This window comes from Sminthopsis crassicaudata, chromosome 4 (assembly GCF_048593235.1).
Source record: "Sminthopsis crassicaudata isolate SCR6 chromosome 4, ASM4859323v1, whole genome shotgun sequence".
Taxonomy (NCBI): Eukaryota; Metazoa; Chordata; class Mammalia; order Dasyuromorphia; family Dasyuridae; genus Sminthopsis; species Sminthopsis crassicaudata.
In genome coordinates, this window is record NC_133620.1 from 13,623,744 (window position 1) to 13,646,381 (window position 22,638).

At 44.5% G+C, this 22,638-nt stretch overlaps 1 protein-coding gene across 4 annotated transcripts in view; it reads left to right on the top strand.

The window, feature by feature from the left end:
• DOCK7 (dedicator of cytokinesis 7) overlaps positions 1-22,638 on the top strand; it is a 150,334-nt gene that overhangs the window by 93,926 nt on the left and 33,770 nt on the right. For 2 of the 4 annotated variants that reach the window (XM_074265760.1, XM_074265761.1), the window contains exons 18-29: positions 306-407; positions 2,768-2,854; positions 4,758-4,989; positions 7,435-7,599; positions 8,519-8,688; positions 11,913-12,005; positions 13,245-13,334; positions 14,243-14,338; positions 14,487-14,627; positions 14,730-14,843; positions 15,031-15,201; positions 17,785-17,924. In XM_074265760.1, coding sequence (XP_074121861.1) covers positions 306-407; positions 2,768-2,854; positions 4,758-4,989; positions 7,435-7,599; positions 8,519-8,688; positions 11,913-12,005; positions 13,245-13,334; positions 14,243-14,338; positions 14,487-14,627; positions 14,730-14,843; positions 15,031-15,201; positions 17,785-17,924 — 1,601 coding nt within the window. The remainder of the gene's footprint in view (positions 1-305; positions 408-2,767; positions 2,855-4,757; positions 4,990-7,434; positions 7,600-8,518; positions 8,689-11,912; positions 12,006-13,244; positions 13,335-14,242; positions 14,339-14,486; positions 14,628-14,729; positions 14,844-15,030; positions 15,202-17,784; positions 17,925-22,638) is intronic. The other 2 variants (XM_074265762.1, XM_074265763.1) reach the window with 1 other exon arrangement.

Here is a 22,638-nt window from a genome sequence, read left to right on the forward strand (position 1 = left end):
TAATAAATTATGAAATCTAAGCTATTATTTGGTGCAAATATATTACTGGGTATAATAATTAATGTTTTCAAGAAGAAAAGATTTTTTTTTCAAGGTCATGAGTCTTCTTATATCTATGACCACCGTATCCTAGGCTCCTCTGTGAGAAGCCATCTTAGCATCATCATTTTGGTTTTTCATTAAATAAACTTTTTTAGGGTCAGACCCAAAGAGACCTCCTTTGTATTAGATAATATTCTATCATATAAATAGGGTCTTTTCTAATATGGGCTGATATTTAAGATAACGTTTCCTTTTCTTTAAAGTGGATCCCGATGCTTCAGAATGGACGATTGAAGACTGGTCAGTTTTGCTTGCCCGTCTCCTTGGAAAAGCCACCACAGGCCTACTCAGTGCTCTCTCCTGAGGTCAGTATCTCTCAAGTCCATAAACTAAAGGCATTAAGAAAGAAGTAAAAATCTACAGAATATATGGCCAGTTTTCTGTTTGGCTGCTTGCTGGAGGAGGTCGTATTCTGAAACAAAATGAGATGTCATCTTTGAGGGCGTGTGATTTCATTTGTGTGAGGATTTCCTTTGCTCCTTAGGGCAATAACCTTCCCCTTTCTTCCCAAGCAGACAATCTCAGTGAGTTTCTGTGGACTTCACTTGTATCTCCTCCAGAGAGGAAAGGAAATCAGTTGGCAACATGGAGCTCATCTTGTGAAATTTTACTTTGCTCCTTTTTGTTTTCATGTCCTTTCTCCTCATTCTCTACTTAGTATATGAAGAACTAAATTATTTTAAAGAAGGAAAAAGAGTTCAGCAATCCATCTGTCAGTTCTGATTCTGTGTGCTTACGGTCTCCGTACCTGCAGAGCTTGCTCCCCTCCTCTGCCAAGAAGGGAGAAGGCTCATCTTCGCTCCTCAGTAGAGAGGGCCGAAATCAGAGCACTCCCTTCTAGGCACACCTTGTTGGGAGGGTGCAGTGGGAAAACATTTGCCAAGGTATAACATGGTACCTGGCATTCTACAGGTGCCTAATGGATACTTGTCTCCAGCGATGGGTTTGGCCAGTACATGGTGCCTTTTTTCCACAGTAGCATTTTATTTTTCCAAAATACATGTGAAATAATTTTCAACATTCATTTTATTATTATTATTATTATTATTATAGCTTTTTATTGACAAAACCTATGCACTGGTAATTTTTCAACTACTGATCCTTGCAAAAACTTCTGTTCCAACTTCTCCCCTTCTTTCCTCCCCTAGATGGCTTACATCATGTTAAATGTTAAAGTATATGTCAGATACAATATAGGTATACATATTTATACAATCATTTTATTGCACAAGAAAAATCAGATTTAGAAAGAAGGTAAAAATAACCTGGGAAGAAAAATTTAAATGCAAACAAAGAACAACAGAAAGAGCGCAAATGCTATTCAACATTCATTTTTTTTTTAATATGGCTTTTTATTTACCAGCTATATGCATGGGTAATTTTTCAGCACTGACAATTGCCAAACCTTTTGTTCCAATTTTTCCCCTCCTTCCCCTCACCTCCCTCAGATGGCAGGCTGACCAATACATGTTAAATACAACATTCATTTTTGTAAGATTTTTGTGTTACAAAATTTTTTTCTCCCTCCTTCCCTTAACTGGTCCCTTTTCGAGACAGCAAGCAATCTGATATAATGCACATTTTATTTCTTTTATATATAGTTTCATATTTTTCATGTTGTGTAAAAAAAAAATATCAGTTCAAATAGGAGAAAAAACCATGAGAAAGAAAAAGTAAATGAACTAAAAAAAAAGGTGATGTTACTGTGCTGCCGTCCACATTCAGCCTCCAAAGTTCTCTCTTTCTGGATGTGGACGGTATTTGCCTCCTGAATCTATTGGAATCGCCCCAATTTGCCGCATTGTGAGAAGAGCCACGTCCATCACAGATTGATCATCCCATGGTCTTGTTATTATATAGTGTTCCCTTAGTTCTACTCACTTCCCTCAGTGCTTTCTAAACTTTTCTGAAATCAGTCGACTTATTACTTCTAATAGAACGGTAATATTCCATTACATGCGTATGCCATGAATCACTCAGCCATTCCCAACTGAAGGGCATCCACTCAGTTTCCAGGTCCTTGCCACTATATAAAGAGCTGCTACAAACATTTCTGCCCATACGGGTCCTTTATTCCTAAAAGAGCAAGTCCTTTTTCTTAGAGTTTCCCTGTTTTCCTTTAGAGACGAGCGCATCATTTTATCTGGGTGGCCCCCATTTTGGAAGAGAAAGCTGCCCCTTTGCTTCTGTGGGCTTTTCCCCATCAGAGTGACAGGAGACAGTCACTTCCTCCCTCTTTGTAAAAAGTTGTCCTTGTGGCAAGGAGCCGATAGACAGACACCAGGAACTCTTTTTCCCACTGACCAGTCTAGGAACGTTCATTAGTGCTGACTGTGTACAAGGAGCGATGTGCTGGGAATACAGAAAACGGGTAAAAGCAGTGCTCGCTCTCAGACATCCGAGAGAACCTTCATTCTGCTGGGGACACAGCTTGTAAACACCTGGGGGGCAGTGGGGAAGAAAGGCCTTTTGCAGAGGGGGCACTTTTAGCCAGAGATTCAAGAAAGCTCGGAGATGGAGGGGAGGTGGAGTGCCAGGCCTGGGGCGTGACCAGTGCAGAGGTGAGTGGGGGACAGGTGGGATGCTGAGGGAGTACTGCTTGCGCATTTGTGTGTGTGGAGCATATTTTAACTGTGACTGAGGGTGTTCTTCTCCCCTGCTACAGGTGCCGCTCCCCGGCATGAAATGGGTGGATAATCACAAGGGCGTTTTTAACGTGGAAGTTGTGGCTGTGTCTTCGATCCACACGCAGGTGAGTATGTAGGCTTGGACTTCATTTGTACCTCCTAAGACTCACTGTTACCAAGGATCTTAGGGAAGGAGAAGCTCCTTGTTAGTGCACACGTGGTGCCTTCCTGCACATGGCACCGTGATGAGCTCTGGAAGTGCCGGGACACACAGAAGGGTGTCCACGTCCTCATGGAGCTTACAGGAGGAGAGAGGGTCTGGACAGGGGGGTGGGGAACTGACAGCCAAGGGAGAATGCCCCGAACTGTGGATTCCCAGGAGAGCATGCCAGCCTCTGGGCACTGCCAGTCCGTGTGCGGGGAAGCCTCTTTTCTGGAAGGTGGAGGAGTGGTGCCCTCCACCCAGCAGGGCGCATCCTCCCGACTCCGAACCCCAGATGCTTCCCATCTCCCTTCCTTGATTCCTCGCTCCCCTCCCCCTCCACTTTCATCCTGATTTCACCCTGCCCTTCCATGGATCTTCCTGATTGCCTTTTCCATAGAATCCCGACTATTCTTGAACCTGTTTCTCTCCCACTTCTCTGAAACCTGGCTCCCTCCTGATGACGCAGCCTCCCTCATCACCCTTTCCGGGACTGGCCCTCCCTTCATTCATTTTCCTTGGCTCCCTGAGGAGGCAGAGGAGGGGGATATCCATTGCTACTTTGCCCCTTCCAGGCTCTCCCCTTTCTTCTTTTGAAGTTTGTTCTCTTCACAGACACCTGCAGTCAGAGTCCTGGCAGTCTGTGAACCCCCAGGACACCCCCCTTCTTTCCTTAGGGCTCTGGCCTTCCGTCTGCGAACTGACTCCCTCAATGTCCTCCCTCCCTCTTCCTGCTCCCCTCCCCAGTGGTCACACTCCTGATCTTGCCATCACCCATAAATGTACCCCCTCCATGTCCAAGAATTCCGAAACCTCCTTGTCCAGGTATCCCCTTTGTCCTCTCTGTCTCTCCCTCTGGCTTCCTCTCAGTCGTGGCCTGACCTCCAGTCTCCCCTGGGCCAGCTTCCCTAGGCCGATCCCTCCGGTCTCCTGCCCACTCTCCGTGTCCTTAAGCCTCTGCAGAGGCTCCTTCCCTTCTGCAAACAGCCTTGTGTCTTGCCCATCTTCAGAAGCCCTTATTTGATCCTTCCATCTCTGCTGTCCGGCATCCAGTTTCTCATCTACACTAAGCATCCCCACTTTCCTCTCACCCTCTTCTCGATCCCTTGTCATCTGACTTGTGAGCCCAGCATCTCAATGTCCCTGCTCCCCAAAGGTCCGGAAAATCCTTCTCCCTGACTCTCTGCAGCCTCTGACACTGTTCCTGACCGCTGGCTCTCCTACTTCTCCTCCTCCCTCTCTGACTGGTCCCCCTCTGTCTCCTTTGCTGGATCCTCCTCAAGGTCGTGCCCTCTGACCCTGGGTGTCCCTCCGACTTCTGTCCTGGACTCTCTTCTCTTCTCCCTGCATCCTGCTGGTGACCTCTTCTGCTTCCGTGGCTGTCATTGCCATCTCCATGCTCTAGATTCTCAATCTGTTTTTCCTGCCCTAAGATCTCATTTCCAAAGGCCTTTCAGAATTTCCAACCAGATGTCCTGTAGACATCTTAAATTTAACATTTGTAAAATTAAGCTCGTTATCTTTCCCTCTTAATCCTCCTTGTTCCTGGGGCTTTCTCGAATACATCCCCTTCTCTGCTCTGTCCCTGCGCCCTCCTCACATCACAGTCTTAGACTGAACACCCCAGAGGATTCCTCAGCCAATGGGCTGACCGCATTCCCTTTCCCTCTGACCTCTCCCCATCCCCCCCTTCCTTCCCCAGCTCTCTGACCAATCCTTCCAAGTCCCCAGGCTGAGATCCCGGGAGGCATTAGGGAAGGGACTCCCAGAAGCCAGGCGTGCCAGGAGGTGCCGATCACCTGCTCCTAGGACCTTCTCTCTTGCAGGATCCTTACTTGGACAAGTTCTTCGCTCTGGTTAATGCTTTGGATGAGCACATGTTCCCAGTGCGGATAGGAGACATGAGGATCATGGAAAATAACTTGGAAAACGAATTGAAGAGCAGCATTTCAGCGCTGAATTCATCTCAGCTGGAGCCAGTGGTGCGATTTCTTCACCTCCTGCTTGATAAACTGATACTTCTTGTGGTACGACCGCCCGTCATCGCTGGCCAGATAGGTAAAGTCCCTGGGGGAGGCAGCCTGAGCCCCACAAACCGATATGCGCGGTGACATCTTCAAGGCCTTGCATGGAGGCAGAATTATGTCCATCTCTCAAGGGGAGGCAGTTTACGTTCTGGATTTGGGGTGAGGGAAAAGGGTAAGTGGGTAAGTAATTTTAATACAAAACAATGCACTGTTGGTGCATAAGAGCATGCTCTCTGAAGCTCGAGGCAGAAGAACTCTGCTGATGGAACATCAGGGAAAGCTCTTATGAGGGGCGTGCTTTTCCTTTGGTTTTAGAGATGAGATCGGTCTGACCAGGCAAAGAAGCCCAGGAAGGCTGTTCTAGGACCAGAAAACCCAGAGAGAGAGAAGAGTTTGGTTAACTGGAGCATCTTGAAATAAGACTTGAAAGGTTGAGTCAGAAAGGAGGCATTAACAAATGCTCATCGCCTGAGTAAGGTAGTGCCTGTGGGAGGAGACAGATTGTGATGAGTGGAAGGGATGTTGTAGACACGGGAAGGGCACGTTTGGGACCTGGTTGGATCCATGGAGTGAGGAGGTGGCCGTGGTGCTGAAGGTGTGGTGTGCCCAGGACAGGGATGAAGGGTCTTCTTTGGGGGTGAAGCCTGTGAGTCCTGCTCTGATCAAGCTGCACTTGGGGTATCTGCAGGACATCTAGCTTGAAAAGTCCAGTGGGCTTGAGTGGTTTGGGAGTGGAGCAGCAGAACATGAGGTACCCTGAGAAGATAATTAAACATGTGGGAACTAAAGAGATCCCCAAGAAAGTAGAGAGACTGAGAAAAGAGGCCTAGAAAACTACCATGTCCACAGTATGGATGGCGATCCAGCGAAGGGGACTGGAAGGGAGAGGCTGATCAGCAAGCGTCAGCTGTTACAGAAAAGGTAACAAGCATTCATTAAGTGCCTGCTGTGTCCTGGATACCAGATGCCACGGCTGCAAAGAAGAGCCAAAGATAGACCTCTGAGGATCTCCTCATCTAATGAGACAGATGGAGGTGTGGCCCATGGTCGGCCCACGGTGGGACTGATGGTGGACATATTCCTTCCAGACCCAGTAGAAGTCATGGTCCCAAAGCGAGACCACTACCAGAAGATTTGACGCCTATAGTGAGCGCTTCTCTTCATTGCTGGATTGGAAGGAAATCTGAGCCGACACGTGGTTGGCCACATGGCCATGTGAACAACGGGAGTGGAGATGTCTCTAAATTTATGCGTCTCTTTTGAACTATTACAATTCTGCTTCACTCAGAGCACAGCGCCTTCTTGGTTGTGGGAACACCGTGCTGAGCGGTCCTATGTCAGGGTCTCCCCAACTCCCAATGGATCCCAAAGTTCTTCAGAGATCTTGAAAGGAGTGGTAGGGCCTTACAAGCTTGTTCTGGTCTGAGCAGCCATTTGGACACACTGCACTCTGGCCCTGACTTAGTGCTGTCACTCTGGACCTCTTCAAGAATGAAGGACAAACAGCCATCCAATGGGGAGATAACCTGCAAGTATCCCGGTAGAAATGGAAAATGTACAAGAGCACTGGGAGCTCTCCTCACAGTGAGGGCCCCTGCTTTAAGAAAAACCAGGAGCATACAAACAAAGAATCAGAACGGTTAGAATGGGCCAGTACCTTTGGAGAGAGCAGGTTCAGCAAAGTGACGAGTGTAGAAGCCCGGCTGCAGAAAGTGAGTGGGAGAGCAGGAGTGGAGGAGGGAGGGCAGCCTTGTCCAGCTTGGCAGGGGAGGAGTGGAGGGAGCTGAAGGGGCTGGAGAAAGCTGGTGAGCAGCGGTAGGGAATAAGGAGCCTGAGGCAGGTTGTGATGACAGCTCGGGCCGTGGCTACAGTACCAGGCTGGGGATTGGGAAGCCTCAGTTTAGGTTCTGCCTCTCATGGTTCTCTCATCTGTAAGAAGCGGTGGACGTGCGCAAAGTGCTTTAGAAACCTTAAAGCGCTGGCTCGAGCCCAAATCTTGTCATGGAAGGAGGTTCTTGTTCAGTGCCAGTCTCCCTCCTTGGCTGCTGAGATTCTTATTAAAATGTGCATCATTTTGGCAACTGGTAGTGATTGCTCCTTGAAGTGAGTTCTGAGACTTTAGATTTTTCAGTTTCCTCTTTCAGATGAAACGGATGTTCTGTGTTCAGAGACCCAGGAGGGATCCCTTGGTCTTCGTGCCTCAGTGGCTGTGGGAGCCTGTACTTGGGATTATCGAAATCTATCTGCTGGGAGCTCCCCAGCGCTTAGCCTGGGCCCGGCACAATAGGCACTTAATGCACGAAGGTGCCTGCTGGGGCGGTGTGTTTCCGGTCAGAATGGCTGGTCTGTCGAGAAAAGCCTCGGGACTGTCCTTGCCCCTGATGTCAGGGTTCTCTCTCTTGCTCCCCTGCCCCCTCGAGGCCGACGGGCACAGATTCCACCCCTTAACACAAGCTTTCCTCCTTGTCTTCTCAAGTGAACCTTGGACAGGCCTCTTTTGAAGCCATGGCCTCCATTGTTAATCGACTGCACAAAAACCTGGAAGGGAACCAGGACCAGCATGGCCGGAACAGCCTTCTGACTTCGTACATTTATTACGTGTTTCGCCTGCCCAATACCTACCCCAACTCGCCGTCACCAGGTACTTGATTCTTTGGCGCCGGTGGCAGAGTGAGCTTGGCGTGAGCTGCCGTTCTCGGGTGGGTGGGCTGCCTGTGTGGTGGGCCCAGAGGCGGGACAGTGGGTCTTGCTGTCCATACCCAGGACTTCACATCTGTGGGTTTTATGCCCCCTGATCCTGGGTGAGAGAGGCTCAATTGCTTACTCAGGTCTCATCGGCCTCTCTGAATTTGTTGTTTGCCTTTCACCAAAGCTCCTTGGGCTCCCGGAAAAGGGGGTGTTGTACCCCAGGCCCCTGGGTCCCAGTAATTATGGTCTGTGGGGTGTGAGCTCCTGAGGGCCAGTGCTATGTAATTAAGTGGGCTTCATATTGGCAGCTCCCGAGTCAGCAAATTTTAGTCTCTTTAGCCAGAAAGAACTTCTTAGGTCTCATTTTAAACCAGGGAAATGGGCTCTTTTGACAGCCTTTTTATTTTCCTTGAAATCTAACTTTAAAAGGGGGGGGAGGGGAGGCGGGGATCTTTGCAGCAGCAAGTCTTAGAGAAGTCTTCTCAGCTGGTTGTGTAGATAAAAGGATTCCCTGCTGGCTGGGACGGGGCCTGCAGTTGGGAAGATGCTCTGCCCATCCTCCAACCGAGAGACTTTGGGGATAGTGGGCAGTCACGGGTGTGCAGCCGTGGGGCATCCTCCCGTGTCTGTGGCTCTGCCCAAGAGGCGAAGCTACAGACTCTCTGCCCAGTGCCTGTTTGTCTCAAGAGTTGGAGGATCTCTGTTTTTCCTTCTCTCCATCTTGGGGTCTTCCCTTAGATGCAGAGGTAATTCGTCTTCCTGCTGGAGTGTGAGGGAAGGGGTAAAAATTGAGCCAATCTCACTGGGGTCCTAAGCCTTTTCTGATGGATTTCCATTTGTGTGATTATGTACTATTTTGTGAACCCCTGAAGGGCCCGGGGGTTTGGGAGGGTCCGTGCACTATGCCACAATGGCTCGATCTGCCGTGAGACCAGCCAGCCTTCACTTAAATCGCTCCCGGAGCCTCAGTAACAGCAACCCCGATATATGTGGAACTCCTACATCTCCCGATGATGAAGTGCGCTCAATCATTGGCAGCAAGGTAAGCTGACGGCTATTTCCATGAATTTTGTTTACATTTTATGAATAGTGCGAAGGGCGTGGGGGGAAATGTCCAGTTGTTTATAGTCTTATTTCTGGGGTTCTGTGGAGTGGCAAATAGCTAAAAATCATGTCTAAGTATTGTTCTCTGAGTAGATGATTTATTTACATTAATAGTAAAAATCCCTGTATGAACTATCTCACGTACTTTGGGACAATAACAGACTACAGCTCAGAGCTGTTCTCCAAGTCCCAGTCATCCGGACCAGGAACTCTGAAGTAAATCTAACGCAAAGCAAAATCTTCCAAGCAATTTTTTGTATTTTAGTTCCATCTCTCATTTCTAATTTAAAAGCTGTCGGGCAGACCACACAGCTGGCCCTAGTCCTGTGTCCGCACCAACTCTGAGCCTAAGACCAAGGCACTCTTATCCTCCAGAAAAAGCTGTGACCATTGGAGAGAAATTTATTTTGGTTAATAAATGCTTGTTGGATTGCATTGAATTGAGATGGGCTCTCCCCAGCCAGGCCTGGCTTTTTGGCTTTCTTTGTCCCTTGGGTCACCTTTACTTGGGAAATAGCATGATTGCATTGCTCTAGGGAATAATACCATTATGGGAAGTCTGATTTTGAGGGGGAATCCCCCCTCTCCTGATGCTGAAAGGCCTCTGCCCTGTACTGGAGGGTTTTAGAGCGTTTTCTGGAACTCTGCCTCTGAGTGTCCAAGGGGGGACTGACCTAGGGAAGCCCTACTACTTCTCACAAATCCCATTCAGAGGAATTAATAAATAGGTAGGAAGCATTAAAGCTTGTTTATGGGACCTTCAGCTTGTGTGGCTGGAGAAGCTTCAGAGCTGTTATTTCCACACTGAGATAGCAATCCTTTCTCCAGCCAGCCTTCGTGATCCGCTCTTGCACGCTGGTCAATTTTAAACTGACCTGTAATTTCTTAATCAGAAATGTGAGGCAAAATATTTAACCTAGATATTTTTACAAAATCAACATTAAAGTAGAACTCCAAGAATATAATGATCTGTTTCTTTTTTATTATTATTATTATATATTATTAATATATAATACATAATATTAATATATATATATATTTTATTATTATTATATTATAGACAAAACATCTGCATGGGTAATTCTTCAGCACCAACCCTTGCAAAAATTTCTGTTCCAACGTATCCCCTCCTTCCCTCTACCTCTTCCCCTAGATGGCAGGTAGTCCCATACATGTTAAATATGTTAAAGTATATGTTAAATTCAATATATGTATACATATTTATATAGTTTAGATAGCTTTTTAATTAGGCAATTTTGCCTTTTGTGAGGTACCTGAGGGGAAGCACAGATTCTTCCCCATTATGCTTGTGGGGGACCACAGATTCGTGAATGTATGACATACATAGAGAAAAGCCAGAAATGAAATGAGCTCTTTTTGGGTTCTTTCTGGTTTACGTCCCAGGAAACAGACTGTATCTAAGACTGAATTTCTCTTCTAAACTTGAAAGTGGTGTTCTCTCAGAAAGTAAATCTGACCCCTGGCTCCAAAGGATTTTTTTGCTACCAAACCCAAGGCAGCGTATTCTAAGTGGGATGCTCTGAATTTCTATGAAACTTGCATCAGGTGACCGTTAAGGCGTCATGGAGCATTATTTGCTCAAGATTTTCCTATGTAAGGATTATAAGATGTTAGGACAAGAAATAGTATTTCTGAATTATTTCATCCTTAATTCAAGTGATAGTTGAGGAATAAACATGTTAGACACGGACCTTCCCTGCTGAATGTCGTCATTGGTCTAGCCTAAGTGAAGCAAGTTTTATAAGTGGGCGATGTCATAGGATTTTGCCACTTTGTAGTGCCCTTTGGTTATAGAATATTTAGCAAAGTCATCGTGACACCCTTTTGGTTGGAGCCACTTTGTGAGTGTTTGTACACTTCTCCAAGGGGTTCCCCAGTGTGGGGATTTAGGCCATGGAAATGTGGGCTTTTTCAAACAATCAAAAAACATTTATTAAGGAGGCACCTGTTGGCCTTGTGTCACCAAGAATATCACTTGTTATCTGTGATTTACGTATTTCAAATTCATTGCTGAGGAGCAAAAATCTTTTCCCTTATTCACATAGCTTGGATAGAAGACTTTAGTCAGGTATTAATGAATTTTATCAAAGCCATCGTAAATATGAACCCAAGCCAACATCTTTATGGCAACAATCAATCCACAAGCATTTATTAATTGCCTCCTGTGTGCCAGGCCCCGGGCTGGGCATAAGTGCCTGCATTTTACGGGAGGAGATGACATACACTATGTAGATGTATCACAACAAGATCAGCCAAACATAGGCTCGTTTCACTCCTCAGGCTTTCTCTTCTCGGCCGACCTCACCAGGCATTCCGACCGGCTGGGCCGGAGGGCTGGGGACGGGCCCGGGAGAAGAGAAGGCGCTCTGAGGACTTCTTCCTCATGCCCTGGCCTACCTGTGCACCCCGCTCCGCTCCTGCCTGGCTCCAGGGAGGGCTGACGGCCTTCAGAGTCTGTGGGGCCCAGGAGAGGCAGGAGCGGAGAGAAGGAGGCTGGGCTGGGCCACGAGGGGGCCATCTTGGTCAGCTCTTTGGAAGGGGAATGGAGAGCTTCCAAAAAGAGAGGACAGGACTCTATTGAAAGGCAAGACTACAAAGAAGCACTTTTTTATACCCAGGAGAGAACAGAAGCAAATGAACAGGCAGGATAGCTTCGAAAAGGGCAGCTTCCTGTGTGGAAGTGGTCACCATGTTGTGGACTTAGTAGGAACTAGAATATCCTTGTTCAGCACTTTTATGCCCCTTGGCCCTGCCAGCTTCATCCCCTACACATACACTTTGAACCCTCATTTTATATTGCTTAGGTCCCACCCATTTGAAAAATCAAGCTTCAGTCACTGGTGTCTCAGATTGTTTTTTTTTTTTTTTTTTCATAAAGAAAAATTGAGAACTTTTAAAAAATATTATTCCACGTGTGCTATTGAAAAAAATTTTATAGTGTCTTATGTAATAGAAGGATATAAATAGTAAAATACTTGACAAAAGTGCCTAAAATATGGGTTCCTTTAACAGTACTAATGAAAGACATGTTTGCATTGAGCACATTAATTCTTAAAAGACTGGATTTCTTTAAGAATACTCTACAGCATGCAACATGTAATCTTTCTTTCCTCTCCCAACTGCTTTCTATTATATGCTTAGGGCTTAGACCGCTCCAATTCCTGGGTTAACACTGGTGGTCCAAAGGCTGCCCCATGGGGATCCAACCCCAGTCCAAGTGCAGAGTCAACACAGGTGGTGTCTACGGCATCGGAGGTTTCTTTATTGGCTGCTGATATTTCCCTCTAGAACGTTACTTTTTAGTCCATACTATGGTTTCAGTGGCTTGCTTTTCTCAATTTTGGAAAGTTCATGATTTTTTTTAATTAGCACATTCCCCCCTTCCCCCACCTGCATGCATGAATACCGCCAAGCGTCCCAGTGATGTCCCTCTCCACCGCTCCCCTCCCCCACTCCTGCCTACATTTCCGTGGATGCTGCTTCTGGAGTCTGGGTGGTCGTTAGGGTTAGCGCCTGACCGGCGGGCTTGTTCTCACTCCGATCTGCAAAACCACGCTTTTCCATTGTGATCTCAAGTCTCTGATCATCTTACCACTTCCATAAATATTTAGTATCTTGTCATCTCTCCGGAACACCGACTAATAAAAATGGTGATAGACTAAAGCCGAATTTAAACCAAAAGATAAATAAACCCTGAAAGATTAAGAACCCAAAGCAAAGATACATTTTAATTTGGAATATGTTGCAAAGGATGAAATTGGTAGTAACTTAGTTGAAATAGTTGAAATCACTTATTTAATCCTAGTTGCCTGCTGCTTTTAGATACTGCATGACATGGAACATACATCTCAACTGTCTTGGATCTCGGAAGAAAAGTTAACTTAATCTTCCCAAATCCGTCTCTTGGTTTGCATTACAAATGGTCTAAACAATATTGCATGCTATTCCCAATGCGAGAATTTGTAGGATATTGACTGTGCCCCCAAAAAATAAAAAAATAAAAATAAAAAGCAAATCCCTCCAAACTTTTTTGGTTTTGATTGGGCAGAATCATTTAAATGTTTTTTTTTCTGTGACCATTGAGAAGTATGTTGCTTTCAAAATAAGTTTTTTTTGGTTGTTTTTTTCTAAATGGATATGTGCATGTTTACAGACTACAACTATGAAAGTTTCATTCTTTGCAGCAATAGCTCTATATAGTTCCATAAAAATACCCCCATTTCCTTAAACCTTTTTTTAATCCATTGGAGACATTTGAACTTTTTTTTTATACATTGTTATCAGTCTGTTTGAAGCAGCTCAAGATGGTGGATAGCAGACTGGGAAGAAAAAAAAAAAAAGGCTGGTTTTTGACAACAAAAATTAAACCATATTACTGACAAGTATTTCAAGTTGTGCATTGTCCTTGAGCTGCAGAGTCACCCACAGCCCACTTTAATGTTTTGTCCTCATTCATTCATCTTCACCCCATAGGCGATGGATCGGAGTTGTAATCGCATGTCTTCGCACACAGAGACGTCAAGTTTCTTACAAACATTAACGGGACGTTTACCAACTAAAAAGGTAGATTCAAGTGGAGACAATTGATCTTTGGGGGAGAAATCCATCCGATTTGTCACTGTTCTGTAGCCGGCCGATGGGAAATGTTTTCAGCAGTGCCTCGGCCCCCTCCCTTGGGGGAGCCGCTCTGCTGGCCCAGTCGAACATAGAATACGTAATGCACTAGGGTTGATGGTTTTTCTGGTCTGGTGAATTAAAGCTTAATTGTTTAATTTCACTGCAAAAAAAAAAAAAAAAAAAAATGTATCAGCCCTTAATACTGCTTCTGTAACTGCTTCTGTTTTGTGTTTAAATCTCCAGGGAAAGGAAGATGAGTTAGAAAAATTATCACTCTTAGTAAGATACGTTAATTTGCTTCCCTCGTGCACAGTTTTTTTGTTAGTCCTTTCTCATAATAAATATGCACCGATTTGCAAATTGCTTTGTATACATATCCATTTTGCTCTAAGAGTGAGGAAGGAGTGTGGAATTTTTTTTTTTTTTTTTTTAAATGAACTTGTGCTCCCGATCACATGAAAAATCAAGGCCGACTTTTCAGAGGTGCTACTTAAATTGTACCAGCAAAGTTTATGAGAAGCTCCCGTTATTCCCGTTTGAAGCCACAAACAAGAGCTTGTGCTTTTTCGTTGCTGGTCCTGCCGTATGTTTGCAGGCACAATTTAAGGCCCTTGCCCATCCGGCCCGTACTGTTCCATTTTATGCCCTGACGCCCCATAGCGTTCCCGGCAGCCCATTGTCTCACGCGGCTACCCAGTCGTTTCGTTAATGGATGTCATCGCTGCACCCCGTCGGTCACTGCCTCCCCCTGCTTCTTTTCATTATTCCCTTCGTACTTGTGTCATCATGTCAGCATGGTGCCCAGCTGCCTGCTGGGGGCCATGCCCACTAACTCTGCCTTCCCTCTCGGGCAGCTTTTCCATGAGGAGCTGGCTTTGCAGTGGGTGGTCTGCAGCGGCAGTGTGCGCGAGGCGGCTCTGCAGCAGGCCTGGTTCTTCTTCGAGCTGATGGTGAGCAGGCCCGTGCCCCCTTCCGGGAAAGGCTTTCCCATCCTTCTGGGGCAGAGCACTAAGGGGGGACTGGGTACGGGCAAAGTCACGAGGGAATGGGAACCCCTGGCTGGTGATGAGTGTGTGAGCCCTGGGTCCTTCTCTTCAGGTGAAAAGCATGGTGCACCATTTATACTTTTCCGATAAACTTGAGGCGCCGCGCAAGAGCCGCTTCCCGGAGCGCTTCATGGACGACATCGCGGCTCTAGTCAGCACCATCGCGGGTGACATCGTGGGTCGCTTTCAGAAGGTGAGGATGGCCTCGCTGGCATTCAACCCAGCTCCAAGGGGGACGACCGGGCTTTGCCATGTGCCCCCCTTCTACTCTCTTTTCTGGCCTTCTCTTTTCCAGGACACGGAAATGGTAGAACGGCTCAACATGAGTCTCGCTTTCTTCCTCAACGATCTCTTGTCCGTCATGGACCGAGGATTCGTGTTTAGTCTCATCAAGGCCTGCTACAAACAGGTGAGATATGAGGGCGCATGGCTGGGGAAAAGAATGGGGAGCGCAGCGGGGAGCTGACACCTTCCCCTCCCCCCACCCTCTCTACCCCTCTCCCCAGCCCCTTGCTGCCGGCTGGCCCACTGATCTCCCCGGCCCTCGCTGCGGGATCCCTTCTCCTGCTAATGCCCGATCATCTTTGGCTCCCCAGGTGTCTTCGAAGCTCTACTCGCTCCCAAACCCGAGCCTCCTGGTGTCCTTGAGGCTGGACTTCCTGAGGGTCATTTGCAGTCACGAACATTACGTCACCCTCAACCTGCCCTGCAGCTTGCTCACACCTCCAGCCTCGCCGTCCCCATCTGTATCTTCAGCCACATCTCAGGCAAGTGAAGAGCATTGCTGCTGGCCTGGAGGAGGGGTCAGTTGGGGAACCTTTATCACCTGCCAGTTGTGTGCCAAGCATTGTGCCCGGGCTCTCACAGTGCTTGGGATACATTAAGTGCTCAATTAATGCTTTATTTGTACATGTACGCCCACCTCTATTCTACCTGTGCATGTGCTTAGTCCTCTCTAGTTCCAAGCTCACAGTGGGCGGGGCTCCTTAATCTGCCCTTGCCCCACAGTATTCCTGAGAATGTTCAGCCTAAGGATGTAGCATTTACCCAGCATCCACCCGGGGACAGCATTCACAGTTTGCTTCCTACCTGGGCAGCCACATCTCTGCTTGAGTCTTCATCTCTCCCTCAGCTTCACTCTGTGAACTTCTGTATTTCTCAAACTCAGTCCCCCATCTTCCCTCTTTCTCTCTGATCCCACGTCCAGCAAGTTGCCATTCTCTGATACTTTCCCCATATACCTGCCAGAATAGTTCTTTAAGGTACAAATCTCCAGGCCTTGCCCCTCAGGAAGCTTTAATGGCAAACTTTGGCCTTGGAGTTAAAAAGCCAATGCTACCCAGAGAGGCTGATTGCCCACGACCCCACTTCAGACAGGAGAGTCTCGCCAGCTCGGCCTCCTTTTGGTTTTTGACCCTGGACAGGCAGTCTGTGCCATCCCCTGCAAAGCCCCCCTGATTATTGCATTGTCCCTACCTTGGAGGTTAGTCACGCTTCCAGTGATCCAAGACATGCTTGTCTGTTTACCTGCTGTGTCCTCCCAGTCAAACAGAAGCTCCTTGAGGACAGGGACTGGTTATTTTAAACCTTGACATTGTATCCTCAGAGTTCCTTGCTCACAGGAACTGGATTTTAAAAATGTATATTGGTATATTTTTGGACATGATCAGTGCGAGAGTTTGTTTTGCTTAGCTGGAAATATTTGTTACAAGGATTTTTTTCCTCAGGTGGGGAAGAATTAGAAGAGAAAGAAAATATACTTATGGGGTTTTTTTAAATGAAAAAATAGGGGCAGCTAGGTGGCAGAGTAGATAGAGCACCAGCCCTGAAGTCAGGACAATCTGAGTTCAAATCTGACCTCAGACACTTAATACTTCCTAGCTGTGTGACCCTAAGCAAGTCAACTGACCCCAATTGCCTCAGCAAAAAAAAAAAAAAAAAGAAGAAGAAGAGAAAAGAAAAAAAAAGAGAAAATGTGTTCAGTTGGCTTTGCATAGAACTCCCACACATTGGAGACCACTGCCTTGACAGAGGGTCACTTTCCTATGTGTTTCTTTGAATTGTTTAATAAAATGGCATTTTCTTTTCTATCCCATTTGGCTAGTGAATATGTGCTTGCCTAGAAGTCCTGCAACAATTTTTGTCATTGTGTCTTCCAAGATAGTGTTGAGATCACAGAATTAAACAGGAGAAATGACAGCTGCTTAAGAGATTGAGGCTTATTAATCTTATTATAGTTATCTTAGCTATTTTTATTTCACATATGTAACTATAGTTTTTTTTAAATTCCTAAATGAAGCAAGCTATATTTAATTTGCATAAATAATTTTCTCTCTGAGGAAAAACAATAAGGAAATCTGGGACAAAAAGGTTTTGACGTTTGTGATTTTTTAAAAAAAAACTTTTTGAGTGTGTATTATTGCTCTTAAAAGGTTGGGTTTTTTTGTTTTTTTTAAGTGAAAAATGTTCTAAGAATAAGAGAATATTGGAAATGTGATTAGCTCAAGCCTATTTTTCCTTTACTTCCTTTCTCAACTCTTATTGCCATAGCTAACATTTCTAATACAATATTGAACAGTAATGGTGATAGTGGGCAATCTTGTTTCACTCCTGATCTTATTGTGAATGGTTCCAGTTTATCCCCATAAATATGATGCTTACTGATGGTTTTAAATAGATGCTACTGATTATTTTAAGGAAAAGTCCATTTATTCCTATACTCTCAATCCTTTTAATAGGAATGGATATTGGATTTTATCAAATGCTTTTTCTGCATCTATTGAGATGATCATAAGGTTTTGTTAATTTGGTTATTAATATGGCCAATTATACTGATAGTTTTCCTAATATTAAACCAGCCCTGCATTCCTGATATAAATCCTACTAGATCATAGTGTATTATCCTGGGGATGATTTTCTGTAGTCTTTTTGCTAATATCTTATTTAAGATTTTAGCATCAATATTCATTAGAATGATTGGTCTATAATTTTCTTTATCTGTTTTCAACCTACCTGGTTTGGGTATCAGTACCATGTCTGTTCATAAAAGGAATTTGGAAGGACTCCTTCATTCCCTATTTTTTCAAATAGTTTACTTAACATTGGGGCTAATTGTTCTTTAAATGTTTGGTAGAATTCACATGTAAATCCATCTAGTCATGGGGATTTTTTCTTAGGGAGTTGATTAATAGTCAAGCTTATTTTTCCTTATTTATTATTTTTTTTTATTATTCCTTATTATTTTTACTCACCTTGAGGCTTAGAAGGTAAAGAACAAAAGAAGAGTTCTGAGGGTCCCTGCTCTTTGGTGCTGCCATTTTTTAATACCATCCCCTGGGCTTTTTCCACAGAGCTCTGGATTTTCCACCAATGTCCAAGACCAGAAGACGGCAAACATGTTTGAGCTATCTCTGCCCTTTCGCCAGCAACATTACCTGGCAGGACTCGTGTTGACTGAGCTGGCCATCATTTTAGACCCTGATGCAGATGGGTAAGTCCCTCTTTGCAAGTACCTTGGGTTTGGCAGTGTGGGGCCAAAGAAATGTCCCTCCTCTCTTTAGTCCAGCACTGAGTTTGAATTCTGGCTCTACCCACTGTGTGCTAGGCACAGGGGTAAACACAGAGAATACAAAGAGAAGCAGAGGCAGGTGGACCCTGCCCTCAAGGAGGTCCCACTCGTAGGGGCGAAGAAAAGCTATAAAAGGAGCCCAGAGGAAAGGAGAGCAGTGTGGGCCCCCATGTAGTGAGGTATGGTGGAGATTCTCCAGGGAGTCAGAGGTGAGGCTGGAGAGATGGGGACTCACTCTCCCTAAAATGGAGGAACCAGCCAGTCAGGAAGTAGCCACAGAGACCTAAGCCTGGAGTCAAAGTTGTCCTGCGCTGGAAGAGATTGCCAAGAGCTTGCTCCTGGCACTTGGTCTTCATCTCTGCGGCCTGCAAAGCATCTATTGGTTTTAAGGCCATTGGTGAAGACTGAGCCCTCCCTCCATTTTGCCTTCCAATCGGGTCTTTTCAGGCCCAACAGAAGAAACTCCCTTTTAAAAAAGGGGGAGCATGTGTTATACAGGGGCCCTCATCAAGTGGAATGCCATATACCCTTTGTGAAGATGTTGGGACTCCGCATGAACTCCAACATCTCCACCCCAGAACTGCCCATGGACACTTCTCTATTGCATGAGGATTCCCCTTGAATGTTGAGGTGCTGAATTGGGCCATCTCTTCAGAACTTTAAAATAATATCTCAAGTCTAATTCTGGAGTGGCAGACATGGAGTGGAAGGAGACATGGTTCCGGCCCAAGACAGCAGAGCAGGTCAGAATGAGAGAGTCTGGGACCTGGCGAGGAGGCTGCCCTGGAGCCTGCTTGGGTGAAACACCTGTGATAGGATGAAGCGGTAGAGATAGAACAGCAGCAGTTTCCTGGAGCCTCAAGCAAGAGGTGGAAGGGGGTCTGACAGATGGTTGAAAGAAGATTCTGTGGGAATTCTGTGCTAATGCTGGAGGTTTGGCAACTCCATTGATAGTACCCACTTGTGCACCACATCTCAAGGGCAGAAATTAGAAGCGCTTTTATTCCAAAGGGAGGAGAAGCCCTCAAGGGCTGTATCACTTCTGGCCCCGGGGAATCAAGGAGGCTGAGGGGCAGCCTCGCTTCTGGTCCCAGGGGAGAAGGCGCCCTGAAGAGCAGTATTGATTATAATTCCAAGGTATCAGGGACCAGAATACAGACCAAGAGAGCAGGGACCACACCTCTTCACAGATCACACCACCTTGAAAGCACTGAAAACTTCCAGACCCATACTGAAAACTTCAGGTATCTCTGAAAGCAGCAGTGTGAAAAAGCCTGAAGCTTGCAACAGTGCCCCTTCACCCCCAGGCTGGGCACCGAGTCCAACACTGACATAAAATTCCAGATCACGGCTAGGGCAGGGAGTGAGCAAACAACAACGGCAACAAAGGACCTGACATAATTGTGGTAAGAGGGAAGTGTAATATTCCAGTTGGTTTTCTGGAGGTCTCTGAACCAGCCTTCTTTTCAGCTGAGTAAATCACCATGAGAATAGCCAGGGATAAAGTCCAAATTCTTTATCTCCTTCACAGTCTAGTTTCCTTGCCTGGGATCCGGGCCAGCTTTCTGGAGGTCCTTCGGAATGTGTCTTGGTTTCTGTGGAGGAAGCAGGAGGACCACCATGACAGTCTCTTTCTTGAAGTCTGTCTCAGTCTGAGAGCTTGTGCTCCAGCCTCCAGTCCTCTGTCTTCCCCAAGTCTGTTCTAGTCCTCCACAGTGTTGGGAAATAGAATGAATGTCTGAGTCACAGGGCTTGTGCTCCAGCCTCCAGCCACCAAAAAGATGGGAGATGGAATGAATGTCTTTGGATGAATTTGTCCCAGCTTATGTACCCTATTATAATTACATCATCGTAGGTGTCAATCTTGTAGAACTATATTAAGTGCTAAGTTCATGTACTGAACTAGAGAACTATTAATCACCATGCTAAATTAGATAATCATTGTCTTATCAATTCCACTGTATTAACATCTTGTAAGAATCCTTGTTTCAAGTACAGAGTTCTGGTTCATTACCAGGAAAATCATAAAAGGACCGTGAAATCAGAACAGTTACATTATGTGACACAAGCTCAACATGAATTTCTAGAAGAGTTAAAAAATGAATTTTGAAATCAGATAAGAGTGATAGAGGAAAAATTGGGTAAAAAAAGAAAGCAAAGGAAGAAAATTATGAAAAAATGACATGTTGGTTAAAAAAATTCATCTGAAAATACTTTTTAAAAAAATCTTAAAAATCAGAATTGGCCTGGGGGCAGCTAGGGGGCACAGTGGATAGAGCACCAGCCTTGAATTCAGGAGGACTCAAGTTCAAATCTAGTCTCAGACACTTAACACTTCCTAGCTATGTGACCCTGAGCAAGTCACTTAACCCCAGCCTCAAAAAAAAAAAAAAATCAGAATTGGCCAAATGGGAAAAAAAAATACAAAAACTCATTGAAAAAAACAATACCTTAAAAATTAGAATTAGATAAATAGAAACTAATGACTTGACATCAAGAAACCATTAAAAACAAAGCCAAAAAGAATGAGAAAATAGAAGAAAATGTGAACTATCTCATTGGAAAAATAACTGATGCAGAAGGTAGATCATGGAAAAAATAACTTAAGAATTATTAGATTGTCTGAAGGCTGTGATGGAAGAAAGAGCCTGACGTCATATTTCAAGAATTATCAAAGAAAGTCATTCCTGTATCTTAGAATTAGTATAGTAGAAATTGAAAGAATCTACTTGATCACCACTTGAAAGAGATCCCAAAATGAGAACTCCCTGGAATATTACAGCCAAATTCCAGGGATGTCTAAGAAAAAATACATAAAGCAGCAAGAAAGAAACCATTCATATACCATAGTGCCATAGACAAGATCACACAAGGTTTGGCAACAACTGTAATGAAAGGAGCAGATGACTTGGAATCTGATATCCCAGAAGGCAAAAGAGCTGGAATTGCAACTAAGAATCACCCACCCAGCAAAAATGAATATAATGCTTCAAGAAGAAAAAATGGGTATTTAATGAAACAGAGGGCTTTAAATTCCAAACATTCCTGATGGAAAGACTAGAGTTGAATAAAAAATTGACTTTTAGATATAAGATTCAAGAGGAGCATAAAAAAGTAACCATGAAAGAGAAATCATAAGGGATTCACTATGGTTAAATTATAAACCTCTCTATATAGGAAGGTGATACGTATATCTTCTAAGAATCTTATCAATGTTAGAGCAGATACAAGAATTATAGAGGTTGTAGCAGTGAGTAAAATATGTTGGGATAATGTAAAAAAAATGGATAGATGAGAAAGAAGCTTACTCTGGGAGAAGAGGGAAGGGAGAAAAAGAATGGGGGGATTATTTCACATAAAAGAGATACATAAGAAAAAGCTTTTTGTAGTGGAGGGGGAAATAGTAGATAGGCAATGCTTGAATCCCATTCACATCTAAATTGATTCAAAAAGGGAAGAATTATATAAGTATGCCTGGTGTCTGTGTGTACATATTATACATATACCTACCCTTAAGTATACTCAATTGATAATAGAAATCTATCTTACCCAACAAGGAAGTGAGAGAGAGAAAGAGGGCATAAAAAAAGGGAGAATATGTAAAAAGAAGACAGTTACCAGAAGCAAAACAGATTAGAGGAGGGATGAGATAAAAAGAGAGAGAGAAGGATAAATAGAAAAGAAGATGGAGGAAAATGCATAATTAGTAATCATAACTGTGAATGTGAATGGAATGAATTCACCCATTAAATAGAAGAGGATAGCAGAATGTATTAGAAACTAGAATCCAACAATATGTTATTTACAAGAAACACACTTGAAACAGAAGGATACATCCAGAGTAAAAGTAAGAGACTGAAGCAGAATCTATTATGCTCCAGCCAAAGCAAAAAAGACAGGGGTAATGATTATGATCTCAGACAAGACCAAAAAAAAAAAAAAAAAAAAACTAATTAAAAGGGATGAGTGGTAGCTAGATAAGCACAGTGGATTGGGTACTGGGCCTGAAATCAAGAAGACTCAACTTCCTGAATTTAAATCTAGCTTCAGACACATATTATCTGTATGAACTTGAGAATGTCACTTTACTCTGCCTCAGTTCCTCATCTGTAGAATGAGCTGTAGAAGGAAATGGTGAACCACTTGAGGATCTTTGTCAAGAAAATCCCAAATAGGGTCACAAAGAGTCAAACAGGACTGAACAACTGAATAGAAAAAGGATAAACAGGAAAACATCTTACTAAAAGGAATCACAGACAATGAAGTAATGTCAGTACTAAACATATGTGTACCAAATGACATGATGTTCACATTCTTAAAGAAAATACAGGAAGAAATATTTAGACAGTAAAACTATACTCGTGGGGGACCTCAACTTTCTCCTTTCAGAACTAGATAAATCTAACCATAAAACAAATTATAAGGAAGCCAAGGAAATAATAGAATCTTAGAAATAGGAGATATGATGGCCCTCTGGAGAAAACTGAAAGGGAATAGAAAAGAATATACCTTTTTCTCAGCTTTGCATGATACTTCGCAAAAATTGACCATATATTAGGGCATAGAAACCTCACAACCAAATGCAAAAAAGCAGAAATGTTGAATGTAACCTTTTCAGACTATAATGCAATAAAAA